The sequence below is a fragment of the Acinonyx jubatus genome, chromosome A3, assembly GCF_027475565.1.
Source record: "Acinonyx jubatus isolate Ajub_Pintada_27869175 chromosome A3, VMU_Ajub_asm_v1.0, whole genome shotgun sequence".
Lineage (NCBI taxonomy): Eukaryota > Metazoa > Chordata > Mammalia > Carnivora > Felidae > Acinonyx > Acinonyx jubatus.
This window is the reverse complement of record NC_069388.1, coordinates 118,821,842-118,843,040: the sequence shown is the minus strand read 5'-3', so window position 1 is coordinate 118,843,040 and position 21,199 is coordinate 118,821,842. Positions and strand designations below refer to the sequence as shown.

Genomic DNA, 21,199 nt, shown 5'->3' with positions numbered 1-21,199 from the left:
AGTGGAAATCATATATTTGTCTTTCTCTGACTTATTTTACTTAGCATAATATACAATAGTTCCATCCACTTTGTGCAAATGGTAAGATTTCATTTTTTTAAATCATCAAGTAATATTCCATTGTATATATATATCACATTTTCTTTATCCATATATCAGTCAAGGGACATTGGGGCTCTTTCCATACTTTGGCTATTGTTGATAGTGCTGCTATAAGGATTGGGGTGCATGTACCCCTTTGAATCAGCACTCCTGTATCCTTTATTTAGTTATCCTTTGGATGAATACCCAGTAGTGCAATTGCTGTGTCCTAGGGTAGTTCTATTTTTAATTTTTTGAGGAAACTCCATACTGTTTTCCAGAGTGGCTGCACCAGTTTGCATTCCCACCAACCGTGCAAAAGTGTTCCTCTTTCTCTGCATCCTTGCCAACATCTGTTGTTGTCTGAGTTGTTAATTTCAGCCATTCTGACAGGTGTGAGGTGGTATTTCATTGTGGTTTTGATTTGTATTTCTCTGATGATGAGTGATGTTGAGCACCTTTTCATGTGTCTATTAGCCGTCTAGATGTCTTCTTTGGAAAAGTGTCCAGTCATGTCTTTTGCCCATTCTTCACTAGATTATTTGCTTTTTGGGTGTTGAGTTTGATAAGTTCTTTATAGATTTTGGATACTAACCCTTTATCTGATATGTCATTTGCAAATACCTTCTCCCATTCCTTCAACCAAAGGAATGTTAGTTTTGTTGATTGTTTCCTTTGCTGTGCAGAGCTTTTATCTTGATGAGGTCCCAATAATTCATTTTTGCTTTTGTTTCTCTTGCCTGTGGAGATATGTCAGGTAAGAAGGTGCTGCAGCCAAGGTCAAAGAGGTTGTTTCCTGTTTTCTCCTCTAGGATTTTGATGGCTTCCTGGCTTATGTTTAGGTCTTTCATCCATTTTGAGTTTATCTTTGTGTATGGTGTAAGAAAGTGGTCCAGGTTCATTCTTCCGCATGTCGCTGTCCAGCCTTCCCAACACCATTTGCTAAAGAGACTGTCTTTTTTACATTGGATATTCTTTCCTGCTTTGTCAAAAATTAGTTGGCTATACATTTGTGGGTCCATTTCTGGGTTGTCTATTCTGTTCCATTGATCTGAGTGTCTGTTTTTGTGCCACTACCATGCTGTCTTGATGATTACAGCTTTGTAATCCAGCTTAAAGTCCGGAATTGTGATGCCTCCAGCTTTGGTTTTCTTTTTCAGGATTGCTTTGGCTATTCAGGGGCTTTTGTATTCCATACAAATATTAGGATTGTTTGTTCTAGCTCTGTGAAGAATGTGGGTGTTATTTTGATATGGATTGCATTAAATGTGCAGATTGCTTTGGGTAGTATTGACATTTTAACAATATTTGTTCTTCCAATCAATGAGCATGGAATATTTTTCCATTTTTTGTGTCATCATTTTCTTTCATAAGCTCTTTATAGTTTTAAGTGTATAGATTTTCACCTCTTTTATTAGGTTTATTCCTAGGTCTCTTATGGTTTTTGGTGCAATTGCAAATGGGATCAATTCCTTGATTTCTCTTTCTGCTGCTTTATTATTGGTGTATAGAAATGCAACCAATTTCTGTACATTGATTTTATATCTTGCAACTTTGCTCAATTCATGTATCAGTTCTAGTAGTTTTTTGGTAGAGTCTTTGGGTTTTCTACATAGTGTATCATGTCATCTGTGAGAAGTGAAAATTTGACTTCCTACTTGCCGATTTGGATGCCTTTTATTTCTTTGTGTTTGTTGTCTGATTGCTGAGGCTAGGACTTCCAAAATGATGTTGAATAACAGTGGCGAGAATGGACATCCCTGTCATGTTGCTGGCTTTAGGGGGAAAGCTCTCAGTCTTTTCCCATTGGGGATGATATTAGCGGTGGGTCTTTCATATATGGCCTTTATGATCTTGAGATGTGATCCTTCTATCCCTACTTTCTTGAGTTTTTTTTTTTTTTATCAAGAAAGGATGATGTATTTTGTCAAATGCTTTTTCAGCCTGTATTGAGCGGATCATGTGGTTCTTATCCTTTCTTTTATTAATGTGATGTGTCACATGGATTGATTTGCAGATACTGAACCAGCCCTGCATCCGAGGAATAAATCCCACTTGATCGTAGTGAATAATTCTTTTTTTTTTTTTACTTTTTTTTTTCAACATTTATTTACTTTTGGGACAGAGAGAGACAGAGCATGAACGGGGGAGGGGCAGAGAGAGAGGGAGACACAGAATTGGAAACAGGCTCCAGGCTCTGAGCCATCAGCCCAGAGCCTGAAGCGGGGGTGAATAATTCTTAATGTGTTGTTGGATCTGGTTTGCTAGTGTCTTGTTGAGAATTTTTGCATCCATGTTCAGGGAAATTGGTCTGTAGTCCTCCTTTTTAGTGGGGTTTTTGTCTGATTTTGGAAGCCTTGTAGACTGAGTTTGGAAGTTTTCTTCCATTTCTATTTTTTGGAACAGCTTCAAAAGAATAGGTGTTAACACTTCTTTAAATGTTTGGTAAAATTCCCCTGGAAAGCCATCCAGCCCTGGACTTTTGTTTGTTGGGAGATTTTTGATTACTGATTCAGTTTCTTTACTGGTTATGGGTCTGTTCAAATTTTCCAATTTTTCCTGTTTCAGTTTTGGTAGCTTATATGTTTCTAGGAATTTGTCCATTTCTTCCAGATTGTACAATTTGTTGGCATATAATTGCTTATAAAATTCTCTTATTATTCTTTGTATTTCTGTGGTGTTGGTTGTGATCGCTCCTCTTTCATTCATGATTTTATTTATTTGGGTCCTTTCCTTTTTCTTTTTCATCGATCTGGCTAAAGGTTTAGCAATTTAATTCTTTCAAAGAACCAGCTTCTTTCAAAGAACTAGCTGGTTTCATTGATCTGTTCTACTTTTTTTTTTTAATTTTGATATCATTGATTTCTGCTCTAATGTTTATTATTTCCCTTCTTCTGCTGGTTTTGGGCTTTATTTGCTGTTCTTTTTCCAGCTCTTGTAGGTGTAAGGTTAGGCTGTGTATTTGAGACCTTTCTTCTTTAGGAAGGCCTGGATTGCTATATACTTCTCTCTTATGATGGCCCTTGATATCCCAGAGGTTTTGGGCAGTCCTGTGTTCATTTTCATTGGCTTCCATGAACTTTTTAATTTCCTATTTAATTTCTTGGTTGATCCATTCATCTTTAGTAGGATGTTCTTTAATCTCCAAGTATTCATGGCCTTTCCAGATTTTTTCTTGTGATTGTTTTTGAGTTTCATAGTGTTGTGGTCTGAAAATACGTGAGGTATGACCTTGATCTTTTCATACTTGTTGAGGGATGATTTGTGACCCTGTATGTGATCTGTTCTGGAGAATGTTCTATGTGCACTTGAGAAGAATGTGTATTCTTCTGCTTTAGGATGAAATGTTCTGAATATATCTATTAAGTCCATCTGGTCCAGTGTGTCATTCAAAGCCATTTTTTTCCTTGTTGATTTTCTGCTTAGATTATCTGACCATTGTTGTAAATGGGGTGTTGAAGTCCCCTACTATTACGGTATTATTATCAATGAGTTTATGTATGTTTGTGATTAATTGATTTATATATTTGGGTTCTTTCACATTGGGGGCATAGTATTTACAATTGTTAGATCTTCTTGGTGGATAGACCCCTTAATTATGAAATAATGCCCTTTTTCATCTCTTGTTAGTCTTTATTTTAAAATCTTGTCTGTCTGATAGAAGTATGGCTGCTCCAGCTTTCTTTTGACAACCATTAGCATGGTAGACAGTTCTCCATCCCCTTACTTTCAATCTGCAGGTGTCTTTAGGTCTAAAATGAGTCTCTTGTAAGCAGCATATAGACAGTGGCTTGTTTTCTTATCAATTCTGATACCCTATGTCTTTGATGGGAGCGTTTAGTCCATTGACATTTAGAGTGAGTACTGAAAGATATGAATTTAGTGCTATTGTGTTGGCTGTTGAGTTGGTGTTTCTGATGATGTTCTCTGGTCCTTACTAGTCTTTGTTGCTTTTGGTCTTTTTTGTTTTGTTTGGTCTTTTCTCCACTCAAAGAATCCCCCTTAAAATTTCTTGCAAGGCTGGTTTAGTGGTCATGAACTCCTTTAGTTTTTGTTTGTCTGGGAAACTCGTTCTCTCTCCTTTTATTTTGAAAAAAAAAAAAGTTAATGTTTATTTATTTTTGAGAGGGACAGAGAGAGAGAGACAGAGTGAGTGGGGGGAGGGGCAGAGAGAGAAGGAGACACAGAATCCGAAGCAGGCTCCAGGCTCCAAGCTGTCAGCATACAGCGTGACGCAGGGCTCAAACCCACAAACCATGAGATCATGGCCTGAGCCAAAGTCGGACGCTTACCCGACTGAGCCACCCAGGCGCCCTTCTCCTTCTATTTTGAATGACAGTCTTGCTGGATACAGAATTCTTGGCTGCATATTTTTCCAGCTCAGCATGTTGAATATATCCTGCCACTCCTTTCTGGGCTGCCAAGTTTCTGTGGGCAGGTCTGCTGTGAACCCGATCTATCTTCCCTTATAGGTTAAGACTTTTTTCCGTTGCTGCTTTCATAAGTCTTTCCTTATCTCTGTATTTTGTGAATTTGACTATGATATGCCTTGGTCAGTTTTTGTTGAATCTAATGGGAGTTCTCTGTGCTTCTTGGATTTTGATGTCTGTGTCCTTCCTCAGATTAGGAAAGTTTTCCCCTATAATTTGCTCACATAAACCTTCTGCCCCTTTTTCTCTCTCTTCATCTTCTGGGACTCCTATGATTCGGATGTTATTCCTTTTTAATAAGTCACTGAGTTCTCTAAGTCTTGTATTGTGCTCTTTTACCTTAATTTCACTCTTTTTTTCCGCTTCATTATTCTTCATAATTTTGTCTTCTATATCACAGATTCTCTGCTGTGCTTTGTCCATAGCATCCATTTGAGATTGCATCTCGGTTATAGCATTTTTAATTTTGTCCTGACTAGATTTTACTTCATTTATGTCCAAATAAAGGGATTCTATGCTTTTTTCAACCCCAGCTAGTATCGTTTAAAAAAAAATTTTTACTGTTTGTTTATTTTTCAGAGAGAGACAGAGAGATAGAGTGTGAGTGGGGGAGGGGCAGGTAGAGAGGGAGACACAGAATCTGAAACCGGCTCCAGGCTCTGAGCTGTCAGCACAGAGCCTGACGCAGGGCTCGAACTCCCAAGCCGTGAGATCATGACCTGAGCTGAAATCAGATGCTCACTGACTGAGCCACCCAGGTGCCCCCCAGCTAGTATTCTTATTATCGTGGTTCTAAATTCTAGTTCAGACATCTTGCTTACATCTATGTTGATTAAGTCACTGGTTGTCATCTCTTCCTGGTTTTTTTTTTTTTTTTTTGGAGGGGGTAAATTCCTTCATTTTGTCATTTTGGAGGAAGAAAATAATTAATAAAACAAAAAAATTAAAATTAAAAAATTAAAAACAATGCAAAAAGTCAAATAAAGGAAGCTAGATTCTAAGTGTATTTTGGTCTGCTTGTTGAAAGAAGCTTGATAGAATAGGGAAAAAAGAGAAAGAAAGGAAAAAAAAGTAAGAAAAATTTAAAACAAAAAAATATATAGTAAAATAGAATAGAATGAAATAAAGAAAATACAATAAAAAATTAAAAGAAATAAAAATAAAGTAAAAAAAATAAAATTTTCTCTTTATGTATCCAAGAATGAGGAAGAAAAGAAAGAAAAAAAGAAAACAATTTAAGCAAAAACAAAAGCAAAGAAAATGAACAAATAAACAAACCAGCAAACAATGAAACCGGAATGGCATTACATCCATTTGCCCCTAGAACTGAAACTATGAAACTTTTTATAGTCCCGACACTAAGCAGGTGGAGTAACTTGTGCTAGTCTTCTAAGGGATGTGCTGGAGGGTGCAGTTGGGTTCTCCACTAGGTGGCACTGCTTAGCTTACTGGGGTGGATCAGTGTGGCATGCATGCTCCTGTGTGTGTGCATGTGCATGGGAGAGGAGGAAATGGCTTCACCCAGTTCCCTAGTCTCTGGCACGGGAATTTTGTGCTCTCACCGACCCATGATCAAGTTTCCCTCCTTTGTCTCAGGCCTCCATTCACTCCCCACCTCTACCCTGTCTGTGTCCAAGCTGTCCACCTGAGACACCCTCCAAGAGTTTTATCTCAGATGGGGTTGTGTTTCAAAACCCCATGCTTCAGAGACCCCTGTAGCTTGGACCCGCCGACTCTCTGGGGGATGGTCTTGCTGAGCAATGACTGGGTGCCAGCTTGTCCCAGAAAACATTCATGTGATCGTGCAGTGGCAGAGGTTCAGAGATTATGGCAAACCATTACACACAGCCAGCGCTAGGTCTTACCACACTCTGGAGTCTTTGTCTCAATACCAGCAAACGGGGCTGCTCTCTGGGACCTTTGCCTGTAGGGATGCTCTATGGCCTGTTCCAGATGCACTCCAAGCAAGGGGACCACTTCTCTCCCTGTGGCACTTGGACACCTCAGACCCTGCTGCCTGCTCCTGCACGCTTCTCTACCAGAACACTGCCAGGCACTGAACTCCAGAACTTCAGACTATGCACTCCACTGTTTACAGAATCCTGGTGGTATTTAAACCCTCTCCTTTCTTCCCATCAATGGTTTTGGGGAACAGATTTCTTGTTCAGTCCCCTGTGAGTGTTTTCACTCTTTATTTCTCTTCAGCTACTTTCAGAGGAGTGTTTTTCTTGCATCAATCCTGATGCACCATACTCTCCTCCTTTCTCTCTGTCCTCTCTCTGCAAAAATAGCTCCCTATCCTCTGCAGCTTTTCTCTCCCCCAGTTCACCTCTTCACACTGTGTACCTCCTGAGTTCTGTGGCTCAAATTATGCAGATTGTTGTGTTAATCATCAGATCAATTTCCTAGGTGTTCAAAATAGTTCGGTGTTTCCAGGATGAGACAATCTCCAGGTCTCCATGTTGCTCTGCCATCTGAACTCCCTCTTTATTTGCATTATCCTAATGATTAGTGATGTTGAACATCTTTTTGTGTGCTTGTTGGCCATTTGTATATCTTCTCAGGACAAATGTTTATTTAAGTCCTTTGTCGTATTTTTTTCCTTTGTCCAGTTTTGAATTGGGTTATTTAGTTTTTGTTGTTGTTGTTGTTGAGTTATAGGAGTTCTCTGTATATTCTGGGTGCTAATCCCTTAGCAGGTGTAGTTTTTTTTGTTTTTAAGTTTATTTATTTATTTTGAGAGAGAGAGAGAGAGAGAGAGAACATACATGACCAGGGGAGGGGCAGAGAGAGATGGAGAGAGAGAGAATCATAAGCAGGCTCCATACTGCCAGCACGGAGCTGATGTAGGGCTTAAAGTCATGAGCTGTGAGGTCATGCATGACCTGAGCCGAAATCAAGAGTCGGATGCTTAACTGACTGAACCATCCAGGCTCCCCAGCAGGTATAGTTCTGAAAATATTTTCCCTCATTCTGGGGGTTGCCTTTTAATTCTGTTGATCTTGTCTTTTGATACACACAATTTTTAAAGTTTCATGAAGTCCAACTTGTCTAGTTTTTATTTTGTTGTTTGTGCCTTTGTTGTCATAGCCAAGGAATCACTGCCAATCCCACACTGTGATGATTTTGCCCTATGTTTTCCTCTAAGAATATTGTAGTTTTAAGTCTTACATTTAGGTCTTTCACTAATTTTGAGTTAACTTTTGTACATGGTATTAGGTAAGGCCCAACTTCTTTCTTTTGCGTGTAAGTATCCAGTTTTCCCAGCACCATTTGTAGAAAAGACTGTCTTTTTCTCCATCGAATGATCTTGGTACCCCTATCAAAAATCATTTGACCATATATATAAGGTTTATTTCTTGGCTCTGTGTTTAATTTCATTGGTCTGTATGGTTGTCTTTATACCAGAACCACATTGTTTTGAGTACTCTAGTTTTGTAATATGTCTTAAAATCAGAAAGTGTGTTTCAGCTTTATTCCTCTTTTTCAAGATTGTTTTGGTTGTTTAGGGTCCTTTGAGATTCTGTATAAATTTTAGGATGGGTTTTTCTATTTTTGCAAAAAGCTGTGGGATTTTGATAGGGATTGCATTGAATCTGTAGATTGCTTTGGGTATTATTGACATTTTAATAATATTAAATCTGGCAATCCATGAACATGGGTTGTTTCCCTTTATTTATATCTTCTTTAATTTCTTTCAGCAATGTTTTATAGTTTTCATTGTACAAATCTTTCACCTCCTTGGATAAGTTAGTTTCTGAGTATTTTATTCTTTTTGATTCTGTTATAAATGGAATGGTTTTTGTAATTTTTTTCAGATTATTCATTGTAAGTATATAGAAATGTGGCTGATTTTTGTGTGTTGACTTCGTATCCTGCTACTTCGCTGAATTCATTTATTAGTTATAACTGGGTTTTTTCTTTGTATGTGTATGGAGTCTTTGGGGTTTCTACATATAAGATCATAACACCTGCAAACAGACATATTTTACTTCTTCCTTTCTAATACAAATGCCTTTTATTTCTTTTTCTGGCTAGAAATTCCAGTGCAGTGTTGAACAGAAGTGGTGAAAGCAGGCATCCTTGTCTTTTTCCTAATCTTAGAAGAAAAGCTATCAGTCTTTCACTGCTCAGTATGATTTTCACTATGAAGTTTTCACATGTGGCTCCTATTGTATGGAGGTGCTTCTTTTCCTAGTTTGTTGAATGTTTTTATCATGAAAGGGTATTGGAATTTTGTCAAGTGCTTTTTCTGCATCAATTGAGATGCTCGTGTGGCTTTTCTCTTTTATTCTGTTAATGTGGTGCATTACATTGATTATTTTTTCATATTTTGAACCATCCTTGCATTTCAGAAGTAAATCCCACTTGGTCATGATGTATAATCCTTTTAATATACTGCTGAATTTGCTTTGCTACTATTTTGTTGAAGGTATTCCCATCAATGTTCATAAGAGATATTGCTCTGTAGTATTATTTTCTTGCAGTGTCTTTGTCTGGCTTTGGTAGCAGGGTAATGCTGGCCTCAGATAATGAGTCATGAAGTATTCCCTTGTCTTCAGGTTTTTGGAAAAGTTTGAGAAGGATTTGTATTAGTTCTTAAAAAAATTTTTTTTTTAACGTTTATTTATTTTTGAGACAGAGAGAGACAGAGCATGAAGGGGGGAGGGGCAGAGAGAGAAAGAGACACAGAATCAGAAGCAGGCTCCAGGCTCTGAGCCATCAGCCCAGAGCCCGACGCGGGGCTCGAACTCATGGACCGCAAGATCATGACCTGAGCTGAAGTCGGACGCTTAACCGACTGCGCCACCCAGGTGCCCCTGTATTAGTTCTTTAAATATTTGATAGAATTTGCCAGTAAAGCCATCAGGTCCAGTGCTCTTCTTTTTAGGAGATTTTTGATTACTGACTCAACATCCATACTAGTTACATGTCTATTCAGATTTTCTATTCTTTGTGATTTAGTCTTTGCAGATTTTGTGTTTCTAGGAAATTGTACACTTCATTTAGTTATCCAAATTGTTGGTGTACAATTGTTTAGAGTATTCTCCTATAGTCCTTTTTGTTTCTGTAGAATTGGTAATGTTACCATTTTTATTTCTGATTTTAGTACTTTGAGTCATCTCTCTTTTTTTCTTTGTCTAGCTAAAGTTTTGTCAATTTTGTTGTTCTTTTGAAAAAAGCACCTTTTGTTTTTATTAATTTTCTCTAATGTTTTTCTATTCTTCATTTCATTTATCTTTTCTCTCATCTTTGTTAGTTTTTTCTTTCTGCTAGCTTAGGGTTTAGTTTGTTCTTTTCTAGTTTCTTAAGTTGTAAAGTTAGGTTGTTGATTTGAAATCTTTCTTGTCCCCCTCCCCCCACTCAGTAATGCTTTCATGGTGTCCCATAAGTTTTGCCATGTTGTGTTTTCATTTTCATTCTTCTTTAAGTATTTTCTATTTTTCCCTTGTGATTTCTTCTTTGATCTCTTAGTTGTTTAAGAGAGTGTTATTTAACTTCCACAAATTTGTGACTTTTTCAGTTTTACTCCTGATAATCCTATTGTAGCTGGAGAAGATACTTTGTATGATATCAGTTTTTTTAAAAAATTCTATTGAGACTTGGGGCGCCTGGGTGGCTCAGTCGGTTAAGCGTCCGACTTCAGCCCGGGTCACACGATCTCACGGTCCGTGAGTTCGAGCCCCGCGTCAGGCTCTGGGCTGATGGCTCAGAGCCTGGAGCCTGTTTCCGATTCTGTGTCTCCCTCTCTCTCTGCCCCTCCCCCGTTCATGCTCTGTCTCTCTCTGTCTCAAAAATAAATAAACGTTAAAAAAAATTAAAAAAAATTCTATTGAGACTTAATTTGTGATCTAACATATAATCTATCCTGCAAAATGTATCATGTGCACTTGAGAAGAATGTGTATGCTATTGTTGGGTAGAATGTTCTGTATTTGTCTGCTAGATCTACTTGGTTTATTTTGTTTTTTAAGTCTTCTGTCTCCTTATTTATATTCTGTCTGGTTGTTGTATCCATTATTGAGAATGGGGTTGTTCTACAACTATTATCATAAAACTGTCTATTTCTCCCTTCAATTTTGTAGTTTTTGCTTCATATATGTTGATGGTCTGTCATTAGGTGTGTAAACGCTTATAATTGTTGTATTTTCTTGATGTATTGACTTACAGTCTATTTTTTCTAATATTAGTATAGTCACCCTTGCTCTCTTTTGGTTACTATTTTCATGGAATATCTTTTTCAAACCTTGCATTTTCTTTTTTAAAAATTTTTCTTTACTTTTTTTTTAATGTTTGTTTATTATTTTGAGAGAGAGAGAGAGACAGAGCAGTAGTGGGGGAGGGGCAGAGAGAGAGAGAGGGAGACACAGAATATGAAGCAGACTCCAGGCTCTGAGCCGTCAGTACAGAGCCCAACATGGGGCTTGAACCCATAAACCATGAAATCATGACCTGAGCCAAAGTTGGACACTTAACCACCTGAGTCACCCAGGCACCCCTCCAACCTTTCATTTTCAACCTATTTGTGTCTTTGGATCTAATGTGAGTCTCTTGTACATAACATATATTTGTATCATGTGTTCTTATACATTTGAACAATCTCTGTCTTTTGATTGGAGTGTTTAATCTACTTACATTTAAAGTAATTACTGATAAAGAGGGACTTCTGTTCTTTTGTATATAGGTGATTTTCTTTGGTAGTGAAATGTTTAAATTCCTTTCTCATTTCCTTTCGTGTATATTTTATAGCTATTTTTTGGTGGTTACCATGGGATTGCATTTAATATCCTAAATTTAAAACACTCCAATTTGAATTTATACCAAATTAACATCAATAGCCTATAAAACTTTGAACCTTTAAAGTTCCATTCCTACGCCTTTCAACTGTCGATGTCCCAAAACATAAAGTAAAAATTCTTTTAAATACATTACTCTCTTAAATTATGTAGGAAATAAAATGTAGAGTTATAAACCAAAGTTACAATAATACTAGCTTGTAGACTAATATATTTTTAATGTATTAGTCTCATGAATCACATAGAAAACAAAAAATGGGAGTTACAAACTATTGTTACAATAATACTAGCTCTTATAATTGCTGTATATTTATCTTTATTGAGGGAGGTTTCTATTTCTTTATATGGCTTCAAGTTACTATCTAGTGTCCTTTCATTTCACCCTGCAGGATTCCCTTGAGCATTTCTTTTTTTTCTCTTTCTTTTTTTTCTTTCTTTCTTTCTTTCTTTTTTGAGAGAGAGAGAGAAAGAGAGCATGCAAGCAGAGGGAGAGAGAGAGAATCTCAAGCAGGCTCCAGGCTGAGCCAATGCAGGGCTCCATCCCATGACCTCAGGATCATGATCTGAATCGAAATCAAGAGTCAGATGCTCAACCAATTGAGCATTTCTTGAAGGTAGGTCTAATGGTCACAAATTCTCTCAACTTTTGTTTGCCAGTAATGTAGCAATTTCTCCTTAACTTTTAAAAGAAGTTTTGCTAGATATAGGACTCTTGGTTGACAGTTTTTTTTCTTTTAGCACTTTGAATATATTGGCCTCCAAAATTTCTGAGGAGAAATCTGCTGACAATCATCTCCCTTGCATGCAGTGAATTGCTTCACTCTTGCTGTTTTTAAGATTCTTTTTTCATCTTTTAAAAGTTTGATTATAACATGTTTTGATGTGGGTCCATTTCAGTTCTTCTTACTTATAGTTCACTGAGCTTCTTGGATGTTTATATTCATGTATTTCATCAGATTTGACAAGTTTTCAGCCACTATTTCTTCAAATATTCTCTCTATCCTTTTCTTTCTTTTCCTTCTGGGACTCCCACAATGTGTATGCTGGTCTGTTTAGTGGTGTCTTTCAGCTGTTCTGTTTGTCTTTTTCAGTCTTTTTCTTTCTGTTCCTCACACCCAATACTTTTCATTCTTATCTTCATGTTTACTGATTCTCTCTTTTGTTTGCTCAAATCTGCCTCTGAATCCCTCCAGTGATTTTTTTTCAATTTTTTAATTTTAAATCTGAATTCTGAGGGATTTGATGAGATCCAGTATGTCCTCTACCACATGTCTTTCCCCTTAGGCATTTTTTTTTTCTCCAAGTCCTGAGTAAACCTTACTATTTTAATGGCAACACATACATCTTTTCTTCCTTTGTTTAAAAGTTACTTTAGCTTTTATGAAAGTGAAATACATACATTATTTGAAAAAGTCTAATATGATGATAAGGTTTATAATAATAGTAGAACCCTGAACCACCATTCCCATCCTTGAAATGTGCTCCCTATAAGCAAAATTTTGAATTATTTTAGCTGTTTCTTCTGTTTTTAATTCTATATTTCCAAAAATATTCTTAAAAAAATTTTTTTTTAATGTTTATTTTTTTGAGAGCGAGACAGAGTGTGAGCAGGGGAGGGGCAGAGAGAGAGGGAGACACAGAAGCTGAAACAGGCTCCAAGCTCTGAGCTGTCAGCACAGAGCCTGATGTGGGGCTTGAACTCACAGACTGTGAGATCATGACCTGAACTGAAGTTCAGTAGTATAACAACACAAGCATATTATAAATATTGATTTAAACAAAAAATGTGAAACAAATATTTTGGGAGTATGAAGGGAAGGAAGGAGGTGTTAAGTGTACTAAATCCCACTATTCTATAATATGAAGTCAATAGATAGCATATCAAGAGCAATATAAGGGGGTGCCTGGGTGGCGCAGTCGGTTAAGCGTCCGACTTCAGCCAGGTCACGATCTCACGGTCCATGAGTTCGAGCCCCGCGTCAGGCTCTGGGCTGATGGCTCAGAGCCTGGAGCCTGTTTCCGATTCTGTGTCTCCCTCTCTCTCTGCCCCTCCCCCGTTCATGCTCTGTCTCTCTCTGTCCCAAAAATAAATAAATGTTGGAAAAAAAAAGAAACAAACAAAAACAAAAAACAAAAAAAAAGAGCAATATAAGAATGTTTTGGGGGGCACCTGGATGGCTCCATCATTAAGCATCCGACTTCAGTTCAGGTCATGATCTTACAGTCTGTGAGTTCAAGCCCCATGTCAGGCTCTGTGATGACAGCTCAGAGCCTGGAGCCTGTTTCAGAATTTGTGTCTCCCTCTCTCTCTGCTCCTCCCTTGCCCACACTCTCTCTCTCTTAAAAAAAAAAAAAATTAAAAATAAAAAAAAATTATCTTCTAAAAATTGGTTGACATCTCTTGTCTGTGCTTGTGTTATTTATCTGTGTTGCTCTTCCAAATCCATTCTCCATCTCTTTTTGCCCTGCTCTGTGTGCAGAGAAATGGACATAGGCTTCCTTGACTTTTGGCTTCCAGTTGGATTCAGCTAATTGGAGGTGCTGGCAGAAGACTGGAGAGTAGGAGGAGATAGAATTGTAGATGTAGGAGTATTTATTCCCATTGCTGCCTTCTCCCTGCATGCTTGCTCCCTGGAAGGCCACTGTCTTTTTGGTTGTGGCATAATACTTCTACCTAATTCTGTGGCTCCTATAGGGTTTTTCTCTCCTATGTCTAGGGCTTTTACCACGTTCAGCAGTCATTCTTTCCATTTGCCTCTAAAGGCTTAGAGATGGTGATAGTTTCCAAATGCTGTTAGACCCCATGTACTTCTCCATCCCTTGGTGGTTCTCTTGATCCTTCCCACACCTCTGTAAATAGTTTTCTTATTAAATTCTATTCAATTCTCATTTGAGTGTGCCAATCTGTTTTCTGCCAGAACCCTGACTGCTACATCGCTGTTCGTGTTCTCTCTTTACTGTGTTTATTCATTTCAAAAATTTTATTCTCATTTTAGCAGAGTTTCTAGAGGCAACAGAAATAAGTGCCATATGTTCAATCTGCTATGTTTAACTGTTAGATATCCTTTTTCCAGGATCTTTTCCTATGCAGAATATCTGACTATTTTCTTTGATTATAACATACTGATTTCTCTCCTATGCCCAAAGCAGAAAATTGGAGGTTTAATATCTGAGTAAATTGAAAAGACAGGCCCCAATTCAGGGACAAGCACAGTGGTGGGCAAAGCAGTAGCATGGTACTATAAAGAGTGAGACTAAGACAAAGTCCCTATAGTAAAGGATGACTCTCCACCCACTCTTTTGAATCTCTTTGTGGCAAGAGAGGTGAAAACCAGAATGTTTATAGCTCTATCCCCATGTACCCACCACCAGCCAGAAAATTCAGCTTTCTTCCCCCAGAATAGCTCTATTGAATGGACAACAAAAGATCAGTCAATATTTGAAAAAGACTCAAACAAAAAAGACAAAGACAACCAATGTGAAAGAAAGAAAGAAAGAAAGAAAGAAAGAAAGAAAGAAAGAAAGAAGCCATAGTAAGAATTCAAGGGAAGGAAAGGCAATTCAGGACTCAGAAAAAGGAAAAAAAAAACAAAGAGAAATAAAAAAGAACAATAGATTAGTCTGAGGGAAAAAATGGAGCCAGTGGCTTAGAATTCTGAGGACAAATCCTATCCAATCTAAAATTCTATACCCAGGAAAATTATCACGCAGATAAACAAGTAAAATCCTGACACTTTTATTCAGAAATACTAAATGATGTAAAAAAGGAAGGCAAGAAAGGGAAAGACACAGCACATAAGTAAGGGGAAAAAAAATACCCTGGATTTTAGCGATGGGAAGTTTCAGGATAACAGCTGGGCAACAGGCTTAATGAGCAACCAGTACCAATTAGAGAATGAAGACAGAGGGCTCCATGAGAGATTCTTCCAGAGAGAAAACTAAACTTATAGAGTATCCAATGTATTTTAATATATTCAAAAATTATTTTTAGTTTTATTGGACCCATTGGAGTTGAATTAGTGATTTTGACATGGAAAATTAAGCAAACAAATAACAAAAACCAAAGCAATTATTTATACTGGAAAAAATATAAAGTTGTTCAAAAAGGAAATGTTATCATAGTATATACTATCACAGCTATGAATAGTAGAAACTATAATATATACTTAATATATATTATATATATTTAAATAATAAATATTTATTTAAAAAAAATTGCCAATATAACAAATTTGGGAAAATGGGAATGAAGAATATTAAGTGAACATACAGATGCACTTTAGATATATTTAGTTCTGGACCATGGCAATAAAGCAAGCATCGTAATAAAGTGAGTCAAATGAATTTTTTGGTTTCCTGGGGCTTATAAAAGTTATGTTTACACTATGATGTAGTCTATTAAATGTGTCATATCATTGTGTCTAAAAAAGTACATACCTTAATTTAAATATACTTTACTGCTAAAAATTGCTAGGCATTATCTGAGCTCTCAGTGAATCATAATTACTAATCACCAATCACAATAACAAATGTAATAATAATGAAAAAGTTTGAAATATTGCAAAATTGCCAAAATAAGACACTGGGACATGAAGTGAGCAAATGCTCTTGGAAAAATGGTGCCAATAGACTTGCATAACACAGGGTCACCACAGACCTTCAATTCATAAAAAAATGCAATATTTGTGAAGTGCAATAACATGAAGCACAGTAAAACAAGGTGTGCCTGTACTTGAGGGAGATAATTTGAGCGAGCTAAATTTCCATTTACCATAATAGCAAGTCAACAGATGATAGCTAAAGTAAAAAATGAAAAAAAAAAAAAGTCTATATAAGCACACAGTTTAGATACATGGAGATAAAACCAGAATAAACAGCCAAGAAAGTTCAGAGAAGTTGCTTAAGAGGAGTGGGAATTTGGGAATGAGAGTCAAAGGGGCAGAATTCCACTATTTTCTTCTGTAAGCTAACTGTTCCACTTAAGTTTTTAAAAAAGAGATATACTCATTGGTTTCATAAAAACAAAACAAACAGACAAAAAAAAAAAAACCGTGAAAAGAAACACATATCCCATGTGTGGACCCAAATAGTAGTCACACAGCAGTTTTTCTCTCTTCCCCCACCTATTCTAAGAACGCTTCTGTTTCCTTGTAAAGAGTTCTTGGAATCTCTATGTGGTATCTCACAAGTGTTCTGTGAATTTATTCTCTTGGCTGCCTTGAAGTTTCTGTTCTTGCTCTTCTCCCTTCAGAGGCCAGCGGAAGGCCACACCCCTGCCGGCTGCAGACTCACTGATCTCTGTTTCCAAGGCTGCCAATACCTGGTGTCAAATTGTTGATGTTTGTGCCAGGGATGCTACTTCTTGTCACTGCCGCTGCTGGCTCCAAGGCTGATGACATTTAACACCCTCACTGCCCCTCCCTCAGTTGTCTTTTTCCTAAATGGGAGAAATTTCTGTCAGTTCGCAGAATCAGGTAGTGATATTCTCTCTTGAGCATATGCTTTTGTCTCTTATACTGCAAAATTGACTGTACAAATCAGTGTATATGGACGGTACAAATCCTTTTATCAACTCAGAAAGAAACCGCATTCCCATTAGAAGTCAAAATCCCATCTATTGAAGGCCTTAGCAAGAAAAGCCTGAGGTCCCTGGAAAAAGAGGGACTTGAGCCTTCCATACCAACTCTTCCCTGAATGTCCAGCCTGCTGGTCGGTTTTAACTTGCCAGTCTACACAATCATGTGAGCCAGTTTCTTCTCTGGAGAACCCTAATACAGATCTTGAAATCATACAATATGTGCCTTTTCTCTCTGTTTTTTTTTTTATTTTTTTCAGTTAGCATTATGTTTTCAGGGTCCATCCATGTTCCAGCATGAATCCATTCTTCATTCCTTTTTACAGCCAAATATTGTGCAGATATAACATATTTTGTTTCTCCATTCATTAGTTGATGGACATTTGTGTTGTTTCTACTTCTAAATATTACAAATAAGACTGCTACAAACATCTTTGTGCAAAGTTTTGTACAGACAAGTTTCAGTTCTCTCAGGGTTCTCTTCAATATGTGGCTGTGGCTGTACTGTGTTATATTTCTACCAGCATAGTATGTGGGCTCCAATTTCCCCACATCCTTACCAACACTTGTTAGTGCCTCTTTTTGATTATTGCCATTCTAGAGGGGGTAAAGTGGTATTGTTCATTGCGGCTTTAGTTTGTATTTCCTTGATGGCTAATGAGAAGCTTTTCCTGTTTATGTTTAGGTCATCCAAGAGCTGCTCCATGCATTCTGTCCAAGTTTTGTAGCTGTGTTCAGTGGGAGAGAGAGGAGGGAATAGCTTACTCCCTCTTACCTGGAAACAGAAATGTGTTAGTTTTTGATACTTACAAAAATAGTATCTTTGCATTTTCTAATTACTATTGCTGGTGAATGTAAATGCATTTGATTTGATTTAATCTTGATTTGATTGAAAATTTGCTAAACTCTCTTATTAATTCTAATAGTTTTATCATCTGCAGACAATGAAGATTTTGTTTCTATTTTTCTGATTATTTGTTTATTTATTTTACATTATTGTGTGAGCTAACTACTCCAGAACAATAAGGTAAATTAGAAATGGTGATGATAAAAGACACACTTGTTTTCTTTCAGGTCTTGCAGGGAATATTTTCAATATTTCACTGTAACATTTGGAGTAGGTTATTTGGCGTAGATACAGGTTACCAGGCTAAGAAAATCCTTTCGGTGTTTTTGTTTAAATCTTTAATGGGTATTGGATTTTACTAAATGCATTTTCTGCACATATTGAAGAGAAAGATCTATGCGTATATATATGTATGTGTGTGTGTATGTCTCTGTGTGTATATATATGTTTGTGTACACATATGTGTATATATGCATGTGTATATGCACATATGTGTACATATATGTGTGTGTGTGTGTGTGTGTGTGTGTGTGTGTGTGTATGTATTGCTTTTTGGCTCTTAACATGGTATAGTTTTCTTTTTTTTTTTTAATTTTTTTTTAACGTTTATTTATTTTTGAGACAGAGAGAGACAGAGCATGAACAGGGGAGGGTCAGAGAGAGAGGGAGACACAGAATCGGAAACAGGCTCCAGGCTCTAGGCTCTGAGCGGTCAGCACAGAGCCCGACGCGGGGCTCGAACTCACGGATCGCGAGATCGTGACCTGAGCCAAAGTCGGCCGCTTAACCGACTGAGCCACCCAGGCGCCCCGGTATAGTTGATTTTCTAATATTAAACCAATGTTTAGATTGTTTACAAAGGTGGCCACAACACTCCTCTCTTCCCATTCCTTAAATTCCTTTGCCATGTCACTTTGGTATTCATCCCCCTCAAGAGGTGGAGTCCCTTCCTCTTGAATCTGCTTTGGCCTGTGTTTTGTTTAATTAGAATGTGGCAGGAGAAACACTGAGTGATTTCTGACCCTTGGGCTCAAGTGATTTTGTTCTTTTGCTCCCTCCTTCTTAGACTGCTTCTCTCAACATGGAAAAAGCCCAGGATTGCCCTCATGGAGAGAGAGGCCACAAATCCCAGCCTTTCCAGACATCCCAAATGAAGTCCCAGATATGTGAGTAAGGTCATCTTAGGCCATCCCACCCCAGCTGACTGCAGCCACGAAAGTAACCCGGGCAAGACCAGCACAGCCAACCCATAGTATTGTGAGAAATAATAAACTTTTGCAAGCCACTGTTTCTAAGTGTTGTCATTTTGGTTTTGGTGTTTTGTTTTGCTTTTAACGCAGCATAGGTAACTGATACACTCATCTTGCATTCTTGAGTGAGACCCAACTTGGATGTGGCATATTATCATTTCATATATTGCTAGATTCCTTTTCCTAACATTTTGTTTAGGATATTTGCTTCTGTGTTTGAATGAGTTTGGTCTGTAATTTTCCTTTCATGTAGTGTCACTAAGTTTTTGATGTTGAAGGAGTTGGGTGTGTTTCTCTTTTTCAGTCCCTGGAATAGTTTATATAAGGCTGAAATCATTTGCTTCTTGAATTATTGAGACCTCACTACTAAAATTGTCTGGGTCTATTGTTTTCTTTTGTGGGAATAATTTAAGCTGATTCAGTTTAAAAAATCCTACAGGTTTTCTATTTTTTCCTGAGTCAGTTTTAGTAAGCTATATTATTCTGTTTTCAAATTCATTAGCAAAAAGTTGCTCCAACTATTTCTTTTAAAATGTTGTTAAAAAAGTATCTTCCTATGTTTAAAGTCTCTTCAGCATCTATGGTTATATCCTATAGTTTTATTTCTAATATTATTTGTACGTTCCCTTTTTTGCCTTGATTGATCTTTAAAGAGGTTTGTCTTTTCAATGACTAATCTTTTGGTTTGGATGCTCCTCTATTTTCTACTTAATTTTATATATTTATAAGTGTATTATGCATATATAAATATATTTACATATAAATATATATAAACATTCTATATTGTTTAATATACTTACAAGTTTATATTATATAATATATATTTAATATATAATACACATATAAATATATTATATTTTAGTATTTCTTTTTACTTTCTCAGTAATATTTTATTGTATTCTTGTGCCACAATTTATTTATCCATTCATTTGTTGATGGATATTTGTGTTGTTCCCATTTCTATCATAAGCAATGTTACTATGTACATTCTTGATTATATGTCTTGATACCCATGCACATGAGTTTCTCCAGGACGTATAACATAGAGTCGAATTTCTGCATCCTAGGGGGATGTGTCTGAAAATTTGGTAATATAAATACCACACTCTAATCATCCCATTTGTTCCATATGCCCACCAGAATTTGGCATTGTCAGATTTTATTTTATTTTTTATTATTTTTAAATATGAAATTTATTGTCAAATTGGTTTCCATACAACACCCAGTGCTCATCCCAACAGGTGCCCTCCTCAATACTCATCACCCACCCTCCCCTCTCTCCCACCCCCCATCAACCCTCAGTTCTTGGTTTTTAAGAGTCTCTTATGTTTTGGGTCCTACCCTCTCTAACCCCTTTTTTTTTTTTTCCTTCCCCTCCACCATGGTCTTCTGTTAAGTTTCTCAGGATCCACGTAAGAGTGAAAGCATATGGTATCTGTCTTTCTCTGTGTGACTTACTTCATTTAGCATAACACTCTCCAGTTTCATCCACATTGCTACAAAAGGCCATATTTCATTCTTTCTCATTGCCACATAGTATTCCATTGTGTATATAAACCACAATTTCTTCATCCATTTGTCAGTTGATGGACATTTAGGCTCTTTCCATAATTTGGCTATTGTTGAAAGTGCTGCTGTAAACATTGGGGTACAAGTGCCTCTATGCATCAGCACTCCTGTATCCCTTGGGTAAATTCCTAGCAGTGCTATTGCTGGGGCATTGTCAGATTTTAAAGTTTTGGCAATCTGGTAGATGTATAATGGTATCTCATGGTGGTTTTTGTTGTTGTTGTTGTTGTTGTTGTTGTTTGGTCTTTGGGTTTTTTCCTGCTGCATATGTTCATTTTTTATTATTTGTTATTGCAATGATACAGAATTATTTATAGATCATATACACATATGCAAATAATTTATAATGTAGAAAGTAAAAATCTCTAACCACTTATGATATCTCTCTACCTCTTTCAACACCCATCCCCAAGAAGTAAACACAGTCAAACTTTTGGTATCTCTCCAGACTTTTTTGAAGAATATTCAGGCATACACTTTATTTTCACAAAATGATATCATACTTTACCTATTGGTTTAAAAAAATTTTTTTTAATGTTTTACTTATTTTTGAGAGAGAGAGAGAGAGAGAGACAGAACATGACTGGGGAGGGGCAGAGAGAGAGAGGGAAACACAGAATCCAAAGCAGGCTCCAGGCTCTGAGCTGTCAG

The 21,199-nt window shown here is 37.0% G+C and overlaps 1 protein-coding gene across 1 annotated transcript in view; it reads left to right on the top strand.

The window, feature by feature from the left end:
* LOC106986807 (translation initiation factor IF-2-like) overlaps positions 1–19,029 on the top strand; it is a 44,238-nt gene extending 25,209 nt beyond the window's left edge. The window contains exon 4 of the mRNA XM_027077736.2: positions 18,796–19,029. Coding sequence (XP_026933537.1) covers positions 18,796–18,883 — 88 coding nt within the window. The 3' untranslated portion in view covers positions 18,884–19,029. The remainder of the gene's footprint in view (positions 1–18,795) is intronic.
* Positions 19,030–21,199: the final 2,170 nt, after the last annotated feature.